The sequence below is a fragment of the Poecilia mexicana genome, unplaced genomic scaffold, assembly GCF_051168715.1.
Source record: "Poecilia mexicana isolate PSO_F unplaced genomic scaffold, ASM5116871v1 scaffold_10, whole genome shotgun sequence".
In the NCBI taxonomy this organism is placed as follows: domain Eukaryota; kingdom Metazoa; phylum Chordata; class Actinopteri; order Cyprinodontiformes; family Poeciliidae; genus Poecilia; species Poecilia mexicana.
In genome coordinates, this window is record NW_028263379.1 from 2,766,580 (window position 1) to 2,786,923 (window position 20,344).

Consider the following 20,344-nt stretch of genomic DNA (forward strand, 5'->3'; position numbering starts at 1 on the left):
TCGGTCTCGGGCCATTTGTCTTCCTTAGGGGTGGACTGGGACAATGTTCCAGAACGGGAACTGGAAGCTAAATGTAATTCACTTTAACTCAGGTCAGATTGTTGCTCCTGTTGTCCCTGTATACATTAACTGTGTACCTGATCTTCAGCATCACATGAAACTTGAGACGACAAAACTCTCAATTTATTGTAATAATACAGAGGATGATTTCCAAATTTTTCTGTTGTCAGGTTATCATTGCACAAAGCCAAAGAAACAGAACAACAGACATTTATTTTTCTGATCTAAATCTAAAGAATTTAGGAGAAAGTAGCATAAGTTATTTGTTAATGTTAGCTTCAGTTTCTTTGAATCACAATAAAGAAAACAGAAGTAAGTTAATTTCAGTTCATTATCAACTGATTTAAACAGGATCATTTTCCTAAAATAACTGCCCAAGTCATTTTTTGCCAAAAGATTATTTAGACAAAAATATATATATATATAAAAAATCACTTTTGGCAAAAAAAAAAAAAAAAAAAAAAAAAAAGACTTAGGCCATTATTTTAGGAAGGTGACGATTTGAACTATCCTCAAAGTTCAGGCCCGTACCAGCAAGGCAACTTCAGTGGTCAACTATTGATAAAAACAAGAGCAAACACTGAATCATTCCAGAAGCTTACAGATGGCTTCAAAAAGTGTGTAGCTTCTCTTGCTGAGATCTATTTAAGAAAATCTAGTTCATTTAGAAATTAATTATCATGATGTCTGGATGTCAAATTTTCAAAGTCAGTGAAAGTGGAAAAAAGATTTTATAAATATCTAACAGTTCCATTTTGTTATAATAGAGCCAAAGGAGTTCCATGTTTCCAGGAAGGAGAGATGCAAGTTAAGTGTTAACACCTGCCACAATGCTAGAAGTTGTAATTTTTTTAATATGTAAACACAGAGCTAACAGATGTGCAGTAAAGTTCTGGAAAACATGGTTATAACTTAGGAACAGAAATATCAAACATTTTAGAGCCTCCCCAGAGTTCCACTATTACCACACACACACACACACACACACACACACGTTTAATGGGGTGATGGAGACCTCTACTGCTGGGCGCACTGGTTTTCCATGGTGTTATTAGAAGTGACGTAGATCACCTCTGTTTTTGGTTTCTTTCTCCTCACTTCCTGGTTGTTGTGCTGATTGTTCTTTGTCTCTTCCTTCGGGTCAGACACAGGCCAGCTGAGGGTCAACCATAAAAAACACAGAAATATTATTAGTTACTCAGCAGGACAATGTTTGCAGCATGGTGTGTTTGGTTTAATGTGTGTATTGTGTGGAGAGTGGGAGGCGGGGCTCAGAATCATCACCACCCCTTACAGGTGCCATTTTTATTAATTTACATTTCTGTGAGCAAATACATCTATTTGTCTTAGTTGTGGGATCTGACCAAAATTTTAATTGAATTAATTGCAGGTGTGTTTTCTGCTGGGTAAAACACCAAAGGGATCCTTTAGATGTATTTTATGAACTGCAGTCTTTCTCTGGTTTATATAAACTATAATGTCGCAAGAATTTACCTAAGACAGGATGAAAAAAAAAAAACAAAACAAAAAAACAGATCCAGACTGGAAATATGTAATGCCCCTTTTCCACCGGCTCTACTTCAACAACCCGGCTCGGTACGGCTCGGCTCGCTCTGCTCTGTTTCGGAGTGACCGCGTTTCCACCGGCCCACTTGGCTCTGTTGCAGGGTACCGCCTCCTGGTGGCAGGGGGGTGTAGCGCCCCGCCTCCAGGAGCTACGTGCTGTGCTTCGTTACATGCGACCTAACGCGAGTTGTTGTTTTTCTGATACAAAAGAAGAAGAGAGAGCTGAGCTATTTTTTTTGTAGCCTGATTGCGATTTTTCTGAGACTAAAAGAAAATGTGACAGTGGGAGGAATGCTGCGATGTGGTGAGGAGGAGCTGATCTCCGCCTTGAAGAGGCAGGAAAGCAGGTGGCTCACAAGGTTCAGGTAAGCTAACGATGATTTTTGTATTAAACTACGATAAAACTTGTAATAGTGCCGAATATACATGAGCTAATGTCAGTCAGGGTGTTGCAAATAACTTACAAATATAAGAATTAATTCATAATATATTTCAATGTGTTTTCATGTTGGTAAACTGCTGCCGCAGACCATCGTGGTTCTTCGTGCAGCCTTTGGGTTGTAGGATCTCATCAGTGTCCGTCTTCCTGACTGCTGGTCGGTGTTTACCTTCAGGATGTCCAGAGACCTTCACCTTTCTGGAGCAGGAATCACATGAGCTCAATATACTGATGAAACATTTCTGATAAAAAAATGTGTCTGTTGTTTTTAACTTCTCAATATGTTTAATTATGATTCACCTGATGTCCAAGGTATACGAGATCAAATAAAACCATATTCCTTCCAATCTGACTGGTTCTAGTTCCATGTTTTCACATTTTGGACACTAAGAATTTAAAGTTTAAACTCAGTCTTATTTATCACTAATTAATGTTACAGGTTTTGGACACATTTTCTCCCTTTCTTACATTGAAGATTCTGCAGGAAGACAGATAAACAGTGAGTGGATAGAATGATGATGTATAAACTAGAAACTAACATGATTTGTATTTAGGGTTCTTGTTAATAGAAACCCTGATAATGTCAAAATGTTTGGTTTGCTGAATAACGTATTCAGTTTCGGATGGCTTCATTGGTAATCTACAATGTTAACTTCAATGAAATATTTATGTAATATAATGTTATTTTCACTCTGGCTAAAGCTCCTCACATTTTGGGAGGATTGTATTAGGAGTTTGATGCCATATAAACTACAGTATATACAATAATGTGTGGAGTGAGCAGAAATAGAGACTTTGTTCACTGAGACACAACAACTTTTATTTTTCTGTTTGTCTCAATTCTCCATGGAGCTCTGCCATATCTGCTGGTAGCTGCTTCCTCCTGAAGGAGATCCTGTTGTTCTGATGGTTCTCCTCATCGTTCTCCATCATGTCAGCCATGTTGCTCTCCTTCTGCTCCCTGGGAAAAGTAATTAGGTGTTATAGCTTATAGCACATAAATGTAGATAAATAACAATTACTAATGTGGAAGTTACTTACACATAAGGAATTATTTAAAACAGACATGTTACTTTATATATACATGTAACCCCTTTTTTTTACCATCCAACCATACAGAATTATAAATAACTGGAATAGTGTAAATTAAAGACAAAATGTAATAAGTTTTAGACCTATGCATGCATACAGCCATGGATAAAATACCACTATCGTTTTCTTCAGGTTTATTGCTCATTCTACAATTACTAATTCATAATTTGATTAGAGAACTGATATCTAGCCATTTTACAATAATAGGATGTCATATAAAATGTTTTATTATCTCACAACAGGGGAAACTCAGATTCAACACCAAAATGAGAAACAATCGAAGCACGTAGATTCACGCAAAGATCAGAAACAAGAGAAGGTAAAATGCTGTACAATACTGAGTTATTTATAACTGTAATGTGCAACCAAGTGTCTTCAGAAAATGCGGATGTTGTGTTTGAGCAATAAAAATACAGCAGACTTTGTGTTTTAAATGTCTTCCATGACTGTATGTATGCAACCTTAAATGTAGTAAAAACCAGACAGATATATCTACAAACTGCTCACCTGGCTGGAGAGCAGCAGCTGCGTCAGCTGCGTCTGCGTCGGTGTTCACCGTGGGGCTCCGTCGGCTCCGAAGCGGCTAACGAGGCTTTACATTCGCTCCACTACTGACAAAAACGACTCATTCCTCACGGCTCCATCGAGCTGCTGCTGAATATTGAAATCCGAAGCAAAGAAAAAAGCCGGCGTCTTATTTTAGTTAACGGCTTGTTTGTATCTTCCATCACTTCCGTGTTGCAGCGTTTCAAACGTTGCGCCTTCATTTTTCTTCTCTCTCCGCTGCTCCGTATGGTCCACGCCCTCAGCCAATCAGTGAACAGCAGCGAAGCTTGCGTCACCTACCAAACCAGGGCCGGCCCGGCTAACCCTGCTCTGAAGCAGGACCCTAAAAAGCAGGGCCAGCCCCGTTGAAAAGGGCTGGTGGAAACGCATAGCGAGCCGAGCCGAGCTGGCCGAGTAGAGTCGATGGAAAAGGGGCATAATTTGACCCAATTACATTATATGTCATGCCAGATACTTAGGAAATCATCGTAATAGTGACCTATTTATATACCTTTAGGATTGATTGTTCAAACATGTCCAATAGAAACAGAGACAAGTAAAGAAAGCTACAATCACGGGGGACTTTTAGGGTTTATACATTCAAAGCTGCAAATGTTCCATGCTAGTTTTTAAAAACGTTTTTATGAATGTAACTTGCTTTCTGTGGTTCTACTAACATTTGAGAATAAATCATAACATATGAAGGCAATAACAATATTTACTCCCCTGGTATGAATATGAAAAGCACATTTGTCATTTGATAAGTTCACTCTCTCCCATAATTTGAAGTTTTTAGAAACTGAACTGAAAACAAATGTTTTTCTGATTTCCTTGTCCATCCCAGTCCGCTTTAAATAAAAGACGCACAGATCTGATATTGAAAAATATTCTAGATCAGGTACCTGCGACAATGTGCCAGATCTATAAGGGTAGATCTATCCAGTCTAATTCTATGCTTTGTACTCTGAGTGACATTATGGATTATTATCTTTTACATTACATATAGAATTCCTAGTTTCACTTTCTGAACCAACTGAAGGTTTGTTAGTTTATTTTTACCTGTTTGACCAAGATAGTCAGCCCATCGTTATTGTTATTGTCAGTTTCAAATTCTTTATTATATATTTTCCATTGGCTGTTCTACTCCTAAATGCACTGACTAAACAAATGAAAGGGGTTTTAACATGTTTTGACTAAACTTGTGAAGTTATTGGTGTATTTTAGTGTGTTTTGCTAGCATAGAGTCTAAATAAATTTATAATTCAGTACATTTTGTTTGTGTTGAAAAAAATAAAGGTTTAAGTCAGTCCAGCACTGTTCTTCTGTACCGGATCGTATTGGCCGGTACATCTGTAGCTCCCAGCAGCAGTAGAAACCTGAGTTGTGGCTCTGAGCTGATGTTGTATGATGACAGTACTGACCTGGGACTGGGGATCACATCAGGCTGAGCAGAGCTGATCTTCACACACTTGGCAGGTTTCAGCTCAGGTTCAGGCTCAGGTGCTGGAACATAGAGGAAACAATGAGTAGCTGCAACACATGATGGCCTGAGCTCTACATGCTGATTACACTCTCCTCTCCAGGTGTGTTTGGGGGATGGAAGGTGACACAGTTCACCTCTGACCCTCCCTTCACTTCACCACATACCTTGAGCAGCAACTGTTATCTCTCCAGGGCTGTTTTCATTTTCACGGCCCACTTTCATATTGTCCGTCTCCTCAGTCTCCACAGCAACAACCTGCTCTCCGTGAGTGCTCCCGTCAGGTTCAGGCTTCACTTCGACAGGTAGCTTTTCCTTTCTTTTCCTCTGGACAGGGATCCTCTTCACTTCTGCAGAGATTCCAGGCAGCAGCAGTGTTACGGAGCAGCAGACAGCAGACAGACAGCTAACAGAGGCTGGAGGTTTGCTTCACTACCTTTGGGTTCATATTTCTGCTGAAGCTCCTCGACACGCAGCTGCAGCTTGATCTTGTCGCTCTGAGCCTGCAGGAACAGAAACTCAGATCCTAAAGGTGTCGCAGCCTGAGAAGATCTGTTCTCCTCAGATTATATACACTTATGGGCTGGGGGAAATGGATGGAAAGTTTTATTAAAATATTTTATAGTACTATTGTGATAACTATTTATTACTCCTTTTTTAGTTAATTTCATGTGACTGAATGGTACAGCAGTCAAAGTTCCACAAACACAAGTACTGCTCTTAAAAAAATTGTAATCCATTTATTTAGGACATTAGTCATATGAAGAAGTTTGATTTGTATCACTAGGCAGCTCAAAGTAACTACATTTAATTATATTTTCAAATGTATTGATACTCTGAATTTAAAGAATAGCGGGAAAATTAACAACCCCAACAATACGGACAGTACTAGGCGATTTTAGACATTAACTGAAATTTATAGTGACAACAATAAATCAAAATTCTTCTCATGATAAGAAATTTATCACTGTAAATGATAAACAATACAATAAATCCCCACCACTGACTGAACCAGCCACCCTCTACCTGTTTGAGCAGCCGCTCAGACGTAAACAGCTTCCTCTCCAGCTCCAGCGCTCTCTGGCTCTCTGACAGAGACTTCATCCTCTGCAAGGACAGCTCATCTCCCAGTCGCTCGGCTTCCTTACTGAGCACACACACACACACGCCCACGCCCACACATTAGAACAGTGGTTCTTAACCTTTTTTGAGGTACCGAACCCACCAGTTTCATATGCGCATTCACTGAACCCTTCTGTAGTGATAAATTTTTTTTTTTTCTCCTCCCAAATTCAAGACATTGGGGTGACCCAACTACAGTCTAGTTGGGTCACCCCAAGATCACTAAGTCTTCTTAAAAGGTAGAGGCTCTGAGAACAGTTCTTCAAAATATAGTCAGTGTTTTCAGCAAAGTTGAGCTGACTGTCCAGGAACGACCCAAGGTATTTAAAATTTGCCACAGTTTCAACAGATTGGCCATCGAGAGAAACTGGAACCACTTTAAGATCTTGTTTAGATCATTTAATTAGCTCTACATTCTTAAGAGAATGAAAAATGAAAAATAAATAATAAAGACTTTGCGGTATTCTGATTTACTAATGTAATTATATTAGTTGTGTTACCACCCCCACGCCACTAGCGGCAGTACCAACCCCGAAAAGATGCGACTAAGGAGCAGATTTAGAAGCTACAGAATTTGGTAAAAACTGTGAGCTTTGCTTAAGTAATTAAAGACACAAGTTCAAATCCATGCTGAGAGTGGAACTCCTTCAATCAGTGCTCCTCCGCAGCACTCCGAACCCCTGACGGACTCATCGAACCCCTGGGGTTCGATCGAACCCAGGTTAAGAACCACTGCATTAGAACAAAGCTCTTTCAGTGGGTTAAATAGAGACAGTGTGTCTTTTCTTTTGAAACTGCCAAATATCCATAAATTTCCACATTTCTATATTTGCAGCATAATTATTAGGGATGCACAGATATGAACATTTGGGTCAAAATCATTAGCTGATATCAATACTGCTATTGTGGCTGATTACACACACACACACGCACGCACGCACGCACGCGCGCGCACACACACACACACACACACACACACACACACACACACACACACACACACGCACACACACACACACACAGACACATATATTTCTACTGCTTCACTATCACTGAACTGAACAGGCAACAAGATGAAAATAAACAGAAGTTGTGAACATTGGCCCAACTTTACTTCATACCAATATGTTAAAGAATAACTCAAGTTGTTTAACAGTGACACGTTTACAGACTGAGTTTAATTTCAGTCTGTAAACATCAAACACTGTAATGATGATGACGATGACGATGATGAAGGCTGAACTCACACAGAGTTGTTGAGCTTGAGTTGGAGTAGGTCAGTGTAGTACGTTTCATCCTGACCACCAACTGCTTCTGCTTGGATGGTATTGGTTGGTTGAGACTTCAGCAACGTCTATACACACACACACACACACACACACACACACGCACACACACAATATGTTTTTAGTAAATAAAGCAAAAGTAATCATTATCAATACAAATTCCTTCGTACAAGTTTTCATATCACCTCCTTATGTCTTGCAGGAGTTTTACTCCATCACAGTTGCAGATGAGGGAAGGAGCTTTACTGATCATTTGAAGTTGCTCTTAAACCAGTGTTTCTCAACCTTTTTTGGGCCAGCGCCCCACTAGCCCTTATCCAGGTCCCTCACCGCCCCCCACCAAAAAATTTGCAGGCTACTTTGCACTGACCATTATTTTATCATTAATATTACTGTCACTACTGTAGATGTTTTGATTTTTATGCTTGTTTCTGTATTTATCATCAAAAATAATTTCCCAGAGAACAAAAAAGCCATGGGAATAGAAATTATTTTCACAGGCGTCTACGAAAAATGCAATGAACATTCAACTTAAAATTGGTAGGCCTAACAGCAGCCAATCAGAGCGGAAAAAAATATTCTTATTTTGTGCCATTTTCTAGTTGTTAAATATTCCACAAGATGATCAGATAAAAGATGTTCAACATGCCAGTTTAAACTTTGAACTATTTGCAAACCGACTGAGCTCTGCAACATTAAAACATGGATAGAACTGTAACTACATTAATCGTAGCTCTTCTTCTCTTCAGTGTTTCTGTCGGTTTCTGGTGGTGCAGCTCTGTGCTGCCTTCAGGAGAATGAGACATCAGAGTATCATCCATAAAATTTCACCCACATGGCATTTATTGTGCAAACCAGAGCTTTCAGTGGAAAAACAAAAGTTCCAGGTCCTTTAATGCCTCACAAATATGAGACAGAAACATTGATTAGCTATATCTTTATATAGACCTCTCTACTGATTTATAGATCAATAGTTTTACTGGACAGAAATTACAAAGAACAAATCTGGTTCTTAATCAAATCTAATTAAAAACATAAATAAGTGATAAGTTATTTACTGTTATGATCTGTAAGATATATTTATTCTCAGTACTAGATGTGGTCTCAACAAACCCATGACATTTCAACAATATCATTTTACTTTTTTATCTGGAAATAGTGTTTATTCTTGCCATACAGTCCTCTGTATTAATTATTGAGCGAAAGGTCTTGCCATACCAGTTTATTCCTCTGTATTTACTTTAGTTTCTTAGTTTATTCTTGCATTTTGTTCTTCATTCATTCCCATTGGTTTCATTTGATTTTAATTATTCTCTCTTGGTTTATTGCTATGTCCACTTTAGTTCTTTCCTGTTGCTAAATTTATTTTATCATGTATTGACGCTCACCATCAGTAATCTTCACTCATCACCTGCTGCGCCGCCTAATCATCATGCGTTTCACTCCGTTTTATGTCCCGCAATGTGCGCGTCGTTTTTTTTTTTTTTTTGTTTTTTTTTAGCCCCTAAGATGCAGGGCGTTCGGGAAGCGTATCGATGGGGAAAAGGCAGACTGACATAAACCTTTTAAAACAACGGAAACAATTTCGGTATTCTGATTATTGAAATTTAAAAGTGCTGTGTTGTTCTATCTCCCCCGTTTCATACCGGACCACTTACAGCTCCGATGTTAACGCTATAAAATGAACGCTCTCTATCGTGGTATCACCCATGGAGGGAATTCTTTATTTAAATGGGTTCATTTTTCAGAGGGATACACAGTCAGGGTATCGTGATTTTAGCTACCAGTAGCAGGAGAACGGAGCTGTGCCAAGAAGCTAACAGAAGCTAACAAACACTGAATAGAAGGAGAGCTGCCATCGATACAGTTGCAGCCAAGCATGGTTTAATGTTACACAATACAGTTTTACCAAGTTGCTCAAAGTCTAAGCTGGCATTGTTGTGCATTTAAAGTGTAAAGTTTACCTTCGACCAAACGCCCCCCAAAGGCATCCCAGCGCCCCCCTTTTGTAATCTCTCCTGCTGATGTTTCTAGTTGGAATTTGAGCAGGTTGAAGCTCTGTGCTCACCTCCCTCTTCTCCAGCCTCTGTAGTTTGGTCATCAGAGTCTGGATCTCGGTGTTCTTCTCCGACAGCATGGACTGCAGCCTCTCCAGCTGAGCAGGGTCAGCCCTGGAGCCTTGCAGCTGCATCAGAGTAGCAATCTGGACCTGCACACCACCTTCATGGTCATTCCATGAAAAGCACCAATCCTATATTTGCAGCTTGGTGCTGAAGAACCAAGCTGTCCTCTGTTACACACTCTACCTTCATGCGCTGCATCTGCTGCTTACTGAAGGCGTGCATTTTCTGCAGTGACTGATGCTGCACCTTCATGCTGATGAGCTGTCTCTCCATTGCAGCTCTCTTGTCCTCCAGCTGGAAAACAACAGACATAATTCAGTTTGTTTTCCGTTGTGTAGCACAAATAAGTAATTATGTTACCTTCAGTTGCTATAAGATACTGCACATATCAAATTTGATTTCCTAATTTAAAGACCATGAAATTGGGCCTTTGTCTCTTTAAAACCTTCTGCTCTTTCTGAACCTCTGCCTTCAGGAAGTCATAACAAAATGGCTCCTCCATTAACCCTTTAACAATGTTTTTACCAGTATTGCCATGGAGATTAAAGGATTTCTCAAACATGTATGAAAGAATCAAGGCAACATTACAGGTATGTGCTTGATGGGGGAATAGCATTACAACATATCATTAATTTTACATGATACTGAACCTTTAAAGTTCGCTCAAAATTCCTGTTATACTTGGATAGGAACACAGTGAGTGTGTGCCATTTCTGTGTTTACCTCAGCAAACAGAGAATTGCCCCGGCTGTTTGGATCCTGGGCCTGCTGAAGAACCTGATCCAACTGGATCTGCAGGTCCCGGTTTAGTTCTCGAGATTTCTGTTTAAAAACAAAGCAGAAATCTGACTGAGGGACAGAAACAGATTCAAACTGCTTTACGTCTCATCACATCAAGCTGACAGATCAAGAACAGAAATATGTTTTGTTGAATTTTTACTAGAGATGCTTCAATCTGTAATATTAATATCTGTATCGGTTCTGATATTGAAAAAAATATATTTGGTAATCAGTGACAATGTGTTTGACCCAGAATGGCAGATCTATTCAGTCCAATTCTATGCTTCATGCTCTGAGTGATGTCATGCTTCATTTTTATTTATTTTACATTTATTTAGAATTTCTATTTTTACATTCTGAACCATCTGGCATAAAGTTTGTTGTAGTCTATTTTTACATGTTTGGCCAAAGTAGTGAGCCTATTGATTTTTGTCTGTTTCAGATTCTTTATAATTTATTTTACACTCAGTGCTATATTCCTAATTGTACTGACTGAACAAATGAAAGTTGATTTCACATGTTTGACCAAGCTTTGAATTTATAGATGTATTTAAATGTGCTGTACTGGTGCAGAGTTAACAAATTAATTTGTAATTCAGTACATTTATGCATGTGTTTAAAAAAAAGAAACTTTTTAAGTTAATTCAGCTATATTTCTGTATTTGATTGGTATCGACTGATACTACTCCTCAGATATCTGTATCGGTTCTGGAAGTGAAAGTAGTGGATCGGTGCATCCCCACCTTTTATAGCAGATTCTGTTTTCTCTTTAATGTCTAAAACTCAAGAGTCAGTTGGACCTAAGGAAGAGAGCAGATGAGAAAGGCAGCCAGGTTACCTCCAGGGTGTTGAACCAGGACACAGCTTCCCTCTCCCTCTCTTCCTTCTCCTCAGTGAGGCGCTCCAGCTGTCTCTGCAGACGGCTGTTGCTCAGCTCCAACTGCTGCTCTCTGTAGCGACTCTCCTGCAGGGTCTGCTCCAGCTCCACCTGGACCAGCAGGAATCTGTCTCAGGCTCGGTACCGAGCATTAGAACCCCGCGCTCCGCCGTCCAGATGAGCCTCACCGAGCCTCACCTTAGCGCTCTCCAGCTCCATGGTCTTCAGCTGCACCTCCATCATCTCCGTCGTCATGGAGCTCTGGGTGTTTTCGTTCAGTGCACGCAGCTCCTCCATCTTGCTGCTCAGCATCTCGGCCTGCACCTTCAGCTTGTGCTTCAGCTGATTTTCACTCAGCTGGAACTCCTCCACAGCAGACTGCAGCCTCAGGATCTGCGCACAGTGTTTAGGACTCAGATCTCCCATGTCTTCCCTGGGCCTGTAGAGCAGGAGTGTGTGATTGTTTGCTTCTGCCTCACACAGCTCTACCTTGTTCTGGTGCTCAGTCAGAGCCATGCTGTGGCTCCTCTCCAGATGTTCCTGAAGCTGCTGTTTCTGCAGGTTCTTCATGCTCTCGTATTCCGACTGCAGAGACTCCAGCATCCGGGTCTTCAGCCCCACCTCCTTCTGCAGGGAGTACTTGTCCTGCTCCAGAGCCTAGAGCACACACAGCTGCTCACAACAGAGCTGAGAGGTGGAAACTGCATCCTACATTTGCCTATTACTGCAACTTCCTCACAAAAAGTGAAATGAGGGCAACAACTAACGATTATTTTAGGAATCCATTACTGAGATGACTCATCACATAAAAGATTTGCTACATTCTGCAGATGTTTCATTTAATCACTTAAGCCTGTTTTATACAATATTGGAAATACATTAAAACAATTCAGTTCCGTTTTAAATAAGAAAATGAGCATTTTATTGTAAAAAATGCATTAACACTATATTTCTTCACTGTATGCTTGATTATTTGTAGATTTTTTTTTTGATTGACTAATAACTGGACAGCAAAACATGTTTAATAGGAGATGTTTATTTATTTTTACAGAATTTAAAGCAGGTGAAGCTTAATTATTAATAGATCAATAGATTGATTAATAGATCGTAAAATAATTGGTTGATGATCATTTTAATAATAGATTAATCACAATTAATCTGATTAATCACTTCAGCTCTGGTTAAAATATCTTAAATCTACATTTTCAGATGCAGACATCTCAGACTTCAGACTGTGTATTTGATTGGACCCAGCTCCACACCTCCAGAGCATTGGTCATCTCCACCCTCTGCTCCTCCAGCTGCTCCTGGAGCTCATCCTGCTGCTTCAGCAGGTCCAGGCCTGCCTGGGCGGCCCGACGAGCCTTTTCCTCACTCTCCTTCAGCTGGCTACGCAGCAGCTCATTCTCCTCCTCTGGAGGCATCTGAGAGGTAAAACACTGGATTAGTTCAGCAGTGGTGTTATTATTATCCTGTCTTTGGCAGTCACATTTCACTTTTTCTCATCAATTCACAGAATGTTTTCCAACAGGTCTGAGGATATAGAGGCTTCTTGACAAATATCTCCTGACTTTGGTGTTCCAGCAGTTGTTTTGGCCTTGAAAGCATCAGAGAATCTGTTTCAAAAGTACAAACACTTATCCTTCCATCAATGTCTTAGATATATTTTAAAGTAAGGTAGAGAAATAGTGCATAGTGTATAAACAAAACATTTACTTTATTCCTTTGAAACAAATCAAACTAAACGTAGCTCTATTTATGAATGGCTACAATAGATGCATTTTTTTGGTTCATATTGTTTGATCCCTTCTTAGAGATATTAAGCTATTACAATAATTTTTGCTTTGCTGAATATGAGAATATAGACTTATTTTTATTGGTCTGCGTTACCAAGGAGATGTGACCTTTTATTTGACCTTCTGTTGTTGTAGATTCAATGCAGTAGAACTGATTAAAATGTGTTGTATGATATCAACTTACGGAACTTTACTTCAAAACAGCCAGTAACAGACTTTTTTCTGTGGCAGCCATGGGCGGACTCACAGACAGTAACAAACATGGTTTATAATGTTTACCATGGAAATATTACTGAATCCTCAGGAAGGTTTATGAACCCATTCAGAAATAATTAAGCGTATAAAAATGTCAGCCGCCGAAAGAAAGCAACCCTTTCACGTACTCCACATTTTCGCCAGCGGTTGTCGGTTAGCGTTTAACTTTTTTTTTTTTTTTTTTAACTGGTAGCAGTTTCATTATGACAAATACACTGAGCATTATTATTTACTGAGTACAAAAAAAATCTGCTATTATATTTTTTTAAAAAGCACTGTACCTTCTCTACAACAGTATCGTCCGTCTCAACCCGCCGCAGTTTGAATCGAGTTCCCGTGAGTTATCGCGACAGTTTGCTTCAAACCATCTTCTTCTTCTTCTTCTTCTTCTTCTTCTTCTTCTTCTTTTGATTTTTACGGCAGCTTGCATCCGTTAATGTTGCATTACTGCCCTCTATCGACTCCTATCAACTACGCCTCAAATTCTCTCAAATAACCCAGTATTCTTTAAAAAACGAAATACCTTCTTTTTCCCCTCACTATTACTCAGCTGAAAGATCACCTTCTCAAATTCCAATTCCCTATTAACACCTAGTTCCCCTTTTAATAATCTTCTTTGGCTTGCATATTTCCCACATTTAATCAAAACGTGTTCCACTGTCTCTACCTCCTCACACCATCTACATAAACCAGTGAGGTGTTTCCCCATCTTAAAAAGATTCCCATTTAGGAAACTATGCCCGGTTCTTATTCTATTTATGATTATCTCTTCCCTCCTGTTTATTCCTCTAATCCTTTCTACTTTGACTGTATTTTGAATCCTAAATAAGTGTCTTCCCTTTATTTCATTTTCCCACCTAACTTCCCATATTTTCTTGCTTTCTTTCCAGATTATACTTTTCCCTTCTGATTTGGATAATTTAACTTTCATATTAATATCATCATTTTTGATCGCCTCCTTAGCCAGCCTATCTGCTCTTTCATTCCCTAGAACACCTACATGAGCAGGAGTCCACAATAATATAACATTTTTATTTTGTTCACATAACCTATGATGAACCATCATAATCTCATATAAAATATTTTGATGATTTTTTGTACGTCCCTTTCCGATACTTGTTAATGCAGATAGAGAGTCACTACAAACTATTATTTTATTCCTATTAATTTCTTCCACCCACTCTAAAGCTACTAAAATAGCACAGAGTTCTACTGCAAATACACTCAAATAATCAGATGTTCTTTTTGAAATACAAATTTTTAATTCAGGAATCACTACAGCTATACTGGTTGCTTCACTTTGAGGTTATTTCGACCCATCAGTATAAATTTGCAAATAGTCATTACATTTATTCTGCATATGATTATAAAATTCTTGGTAAATATCTAGCGTGTTCCTTTTCTATTAAGAAGAAAGTGATCTGTCTACATTAATATATTGCCAAGTCCATGTAGGTCTCATAGGCCACAATACAGTTGGACTAAATTCCTTACTATGTACATTAAAAATTTTTGCTTTGTCATCCCCAACCCACCCAAAGCTATCAATTTGTCTCTTTCCTCTTTCCCAACACTTTTCTAATACTTTCTTAACCGGGTGATCTGAATCATGTCCTTTTAAACTTACCAATAATTAACCATTAGATGCTGTCTTCTAATGCATAATGGCATTTCCCCTGACTCTACTTGTAAAGCACAGATTGGTGTCGATTTAACTGCCCCTAAACAAATTCTCATTGCTCTGGCTTGAATAACATCTAACTTTTTTAACCTGGTTTTAGCTGCTGATCCATACACCACACTCCCGTAATCTATTCTTTGACCTAATTAGTGACACATATATATATTTTTTAGTGAATCAAAACTTGCACCCCATGTCATTCCTGCTAAACACCTCATAATGTTTAAAACTTTTTTACTTTTCTCTACAATATGTTCAATGTGATTTCCCCAAGTTAGTTTCTTATCAAAAACTACCCCCAAAAACCGAAACCAATCAACCCTTTCTAACTCTTTCCCATATAAATACATCTTTTTATCAACCCCTATTTTTTTTATTTGTGAAAAACATTACTTTTGTCTTTCCAATAGAAAATTTAAAATCCCACTCTACCCCCCAATTACTCACTTTATCTATTCCTTCCTGGAGTTTAACAGTAAGATGTTCCACATTTCTTCCCCTTTTCCATAATGCTCCATCATCAGCAAACAGTGACTTACCAAAACTGATAGATAATTCTTTAAAAATGTCATTAATCATGACTGAAAATAGAGTTGGACTTACCACACTTCCTTGAGGGGTTCCATTTTCTACTTTACATAATTCCGAAAAATGATATCCTATTTTAACTTGAATATTTCTATCCTGCAAAAAATCCCATATCCAATTAAACATATTACCTCTTACACCTATCTGGTGTAATTTAATCATTAACCCTTCCCTCCATAACATATCATATGCTTTCTCCACATCAAAAAACACAGCAACAACAGTTTCCTTATTAACCTGAGCTTTCCTAATATCATCCTCTAAACATAACATAGGATCTATCGTTCCTCTCCCTCTACGGAAGCCACTCTGATAAGGAGCAATTAAATGTTTTGACTCTAAATATTGTGTCAATCTCTCATTCACCATCCTTTCCATCAGTTTACACAAATTAGATGTTAAAGCTATTGGTCAGTAATTTCCAGGGTTGCTATGGTCTTTCCCAGGTTTCTTCAATGGAATAATAATGGCTTCTTTCCACTTACACGGCAATCTCCCCTCCTTCCAAATCTTATTGTATAAAATTAATAATTTATTTAAAACTTCCTCACTTACATGTCTTAGCATAATATAACACACTTCATCTTTACCTGGTGCACTATTCCTAGTTCTATCTAATGCTCTTTTCAGCTCCCCAATAGAGAAAGGATAATTTATCAGATCATTATCATTCTCCTTTCTTCTTAAGATTCCATCATTTTCCTTTCTAGTTCTCTCCCTTCCCTTTATTTCATTAACTGAAAAGTTTTTCCCACTATGTATCTCCACAAATGTTCTCACTAGCATATCAACCTTTTCCCTGTCAGTTACAGCTACTATATCATTTTTATTTAATATAGGATAACTCCATTCCCTTCTATCTCCTCCCATTTTTTTGATCATCCCCCAAACATCCCCTAACTTTGTACTATTGCCAATTGTGTCACAGAAACCTCTCCAAAATTCTCTTTTTGTGCTTCTTATTGTTCTCCTTACTTTTGCTTGAGACTTTCTATATTCAATTAAATGTTGAAAATTATGAGACCTCTTAACCAATTTAAATGCTTTATTTCTTTCTCTAACTGCTTTCCTACACTCATCATTCCACCATGGAACGACCTTTCTCCTATTTTTCCCTGATGTTTTTGGAATAGTCGCCTCACCAGCCGCTAAAATACCCTGACTAATCTCTCGGTTCATACTTTCAATACTCTGATTATTTTGAACATTTGAAATTTTCCTATCACATAATTTATAAAATTCCTCCCAATTTGCTTTCTCAAATATCCACTTTCCTCCCATCATTTCAGTATTATGCACCTTGCCCATCCTTATTTTACTAATTATAATGTAGTGATCACTACCAAATGACTTATTTTTAACTTGCCAATCACATAATGGAGCTAAACAGCTAGAAACAAATGTCAAATCTAATACAGATTCCTTACCTGAATTTATCAATTCTTGTTTTCTTACCATTATTCAAGCAAACCAGATTATTACTATCTAAAAATTCTTCTAAAATTTCCCCATTACAATCTATTTTTCCACTACCCCATAATGAATGATGTGCATTAAAATCTCCACACCAAATAACATTTCCTTTCATTTCTATCTCTTCAAGTTTACTTAACTCGAGCTTTTTACAAGGATTGTAAAAATTAAGAATCAACATTACCTTCTCTTCCACCCATATTTCAGTTGCAAGATATTCTAAATCTCCTTTCCTTCCAATAATTTTGTACGGAATACCTTCCTTAATCAGAGTAAGACACCCTCCCCCATTACCTTCCTCTCTATCATATCTAACTGCAATATATCCATTTACTTTGAAATCCAACCAAGGCCTCAGCCATGTTTCCTGTATACAAATTATGTCAGGTTTTCCTTTTAATTCATAAATAAACTGTTTAAAATCTTGCCCATTTGACAAAAGACTCCTTGCATTCCATTGTAAGATTGAAACTATCCTTCTTGACTTGCTTGGCTACACAGCTCTCCCCTTATGTCTTCCCACCTAATATTCTTTAAGTCTAAGCTATGGCATGCTGCCTTCACGATAATCTGAATCCTTTCCGTTTTCGATTTTACGTCCGATGTTGCATTTATAACTCCTGCGATAAAAGTCACCATTTTCTTTTTTTCCTCTTCTATTTTCATTTCAACCATTTCCATAACTTTTGAGATTATTTGCTTTTCTCCTGTTAGAGATTTCCCATTTTGTTTCTCTTTCTCAACTACTTTACACGCTTCTGCATATGTTACTTTCTGTGCTACTTTTGTTTTCTGTACAATTGTTTGTTGTTTCATTACTTCGCATCCCCAAAAGGCTACACTGTGCTCCCCTCCACAACTACAGCACTTTGGTTTGACTCCAACTCCACATTTACCATATTCATGATCTCCAGAACAACGGGCACATCTCCTTTTCCCCTTACACATTTTTGCAATATGTCCAAATTCTTGACAGTTGAAGCACCTCACTGGTTTTGGCATGTATTCCCTGACACTAAATCTTATCAAGCCAAAGAAAACCTCCCTTGGCATTTCTTTTGTTTCAAATTCCAACAACACCGTTTCTGTTTCAATCCTCTCTGCACCCCTTGTCATTCTCCGTGCTCCTTTTATTTCCTTATTTCTTTCTTTTAAATTCTCAACTAAGTCCTTCATGTTAACACTCAACGGTACTCCTGTGATAATTCCTTTGCTTTCATTATTTATTTTTTCACCCACGTTCACAACTGCTCTAATTTTGACTTTACACAACCCTCCAAGCTTTTTTGCCTTTTCAACTTGCCCTTCCGAATTACATCCAATCAAAAGATTTCCATCTCTCAGTATCTTAGCGTGTTTAATTTCCCCAATATGCGCTTTAAGTGCTTTCGTTAGTTTAAGTGGATCAATCTTCTTGACTCCTTCTCCTTCATCAAATCTTATTATAATGTTCAGGTTTAGTCTTTTTGGCGCCTCTTTCCCTTCCTCAGTTCCTTCATTATCGGTGTCTTCAGTGCTTTCCTCATTTCCTTTTTTCCTCTTTCTTTCAGCAGGACGCTGCTTCTTTCCATCCTTTCCCACCATTTCCCACTCTTTATCTTCATTCTGTCCACTCCTTCCTTTCTCATCACTACAATCCATACTATTACAGTCACTTCTTTCTAAAGCCATCGTTGTCATGTTCCGACTTAAGTCGCATTTACCACCGCGAGCTGCGCTGGGTTGAGTTCTTGTGAGAAATTCTGTTCCCCTGTGAAAATCTGTTCCCCCTGTGTCGGGAGCGCGCATTGCAGCCAGAGAAGTGGATCCGGCGGATCTGACCATTTTCACGGCGCTTCTGATCGAGTTACTTTATATTTCCCAAAGTTATAGGGGGAGAAGAGGAGAGAATGGATATTTCACCAGCCTGATAAAATCTGTTCCCCCTACATAAAATGGAAACAAATTAATTTACCTGCAAGTCTTTTACTGTGTTGATTCCACTCATCATCAGCAACAAATCCTGTGATTTTCATAACATTTGCTCCTTTTTTGCCAAAGTTAGGATGGGGGAACAAAATATCTTAACCCCCAACACCCTGCATATGTACACTTAATAAGTACAATAATTGAAACTTCAATAAAGGGGTTTTCTTGACCCTCAACCGCATCTACTTTTAATAAGGAAATGAAATTAAGTTATAGACAAACAATTTTGTTAAATAACTGTTTTCACATGTTGATGTATTAAGTTTTGGCTAAATACATATTTTTTTATCAAAACATACAAATTATAGTCATGATAAAAATGTTCATTAACACTCAAAATAAGAATATTAATGTTATAATCACCACTGTTCAGAATAAGTCTCACAGCAATGTCCAACCTCATGCAGTAGACTGCCGCAGTGGAAACAGGAAAATCCACAACCACTTTTGCTAGGAGTTTTTTCTGCAAACTGAAATAAACAGCTTCATTAATGATTCACATTTTAGGTAACAAAGAGAAATAATTCACTATACATGTCCATTTTATGTAGGAGGAACATATTATTTCAGGTGGCTGAAAGAGCCAAAATATTTTGTTCCCCCATCCTAACTTCGTCAAAAAAAGAGCTAATGTTTTCAAACTTGCAGGATTTGTTGTTGTTGATGAGTGGAATCAACACATTAAAAGACTTTGTGGTTAAATTAATTTGTTTCCATTTTAAGGAGGGGAACAGATTTTATCAGGCGCTTAAGATATTTTGTTCCCCCATCCTAACTTTGGCAAATAAAGAGCAAATGTTATGAAAATCACAGGATTTGTTGCTGATGATGAGTGGAATCAACACAGTAAAAGACTTGCAGGTAAATTAATTTGTTTCCATTTTATGTAGGGGGAACAGATTTTATCAGGCTGGTGAAATATCCATTCTCTCCTCTTCTCCCCCTATAACTTTGGGAAATATAAAGTAACTGTTTCCAAATTCTCAAAAATTATGTGTGATAGCATACTAGACATTTCCTTATTTTCCTTATTTTACATTAGAACGGGATTGACCAAAAAGTTTACACTCTGATCTTTTCAGGAAGTCTTTATTTTTGTGCCTTGCTATCAGCCAGCTTCCCTCCTCCTTTATCAGAAATGAAAAATTATAAATGCACACTTCGTGTTGGGAGCCTGTGTTTGTTGACTCACTTTTATTTGTCAGGCTTACG

The 20,344-nt window shown here is 38.2% G+C and overlaps 1 protein-coding gene and 2 long non-coding RNA genes across 3 annotated transcripts in view; 1 reads left to right on the top strand and 2 right to left on the bottom strand.

Moving 5' to 3' along the window:
• The window catches only part of LOC106911700 (uncharacterized), a 407,869-nt gene that overhangs the window by 356,868 nt on the left and 30,657 nt on the right, over positions 1-20,344 (top strand). The gene's annotated exons all lie outside the window — the stretch shown is intronic.
• spdl1 (spindle apparatus coiled-coil protein 1) lies at positions 162-14,683 on the bottom strand. The gene is made up of 14 exons (XM_014971383.2): positions 13,704-14,683; positions 12,634-12,795; positions 11,861-12,028; positions 11,570-11,764; positions 11,333-11,482; positions 10,438-10,536; positions 9,898-10,008; positions 9,660-9,800; positions 7,553-7,659; positions 6,210-6,330; positions 5,620-5,686; positions 5,351-5,533; positions 5,125-5,206; positions 162-1,216 (listed from the first exon to the last, which is right to left on the bottom strand). Exons 2-14 carry the CDS (start codon positions 12,793-12,795, stop codon positions 1,078-1,080), a joined length of 1,725 nt encoding a protein of 574 aa, XP_014826869.1. The 5' UTR covers positions 13,704-14,683; the 3' UTR covers positions 162-1,077.
• Positions 2,860-4,124, bottom strand: LOC148156664 (uncharacterized). The gene is made up of 2 exons (XR_015764417.1): positions 3,665-4,124; positions 2,860-3,026 (listed from the first exon to the last, which is right to left on the bottom strand). It is a non-coding gene; the product is annotated as an uncharacterized LOC148156664 (long non-coding RNA).

Bases quoted from the DNA above. Each gene is read 5' to 3' on its own strand.
- spdl1 (XM_014971383.2), bottom strand. From the start codon at position 12,795: ATGCCTCCAGAGGAGGAGAATGAGCTGCTGCGTAGCCAGCTGAAGGAG. The intron at 9,801-9,897 runs GTAGAGTGTGTA...GGTGGTGTGCAG, and splicing joins AGCAGATGCAGCGCATGAAG to GTCCAGATTGCTACTCTGAT. The intron at 5,687-6,209 runs GTAGAGGGTGGC...CTGTTCCTGCAG, and splicing joins CTGAGCGGCTGCTCAAACAG to GCTCAGAGCGACAAGATCAA.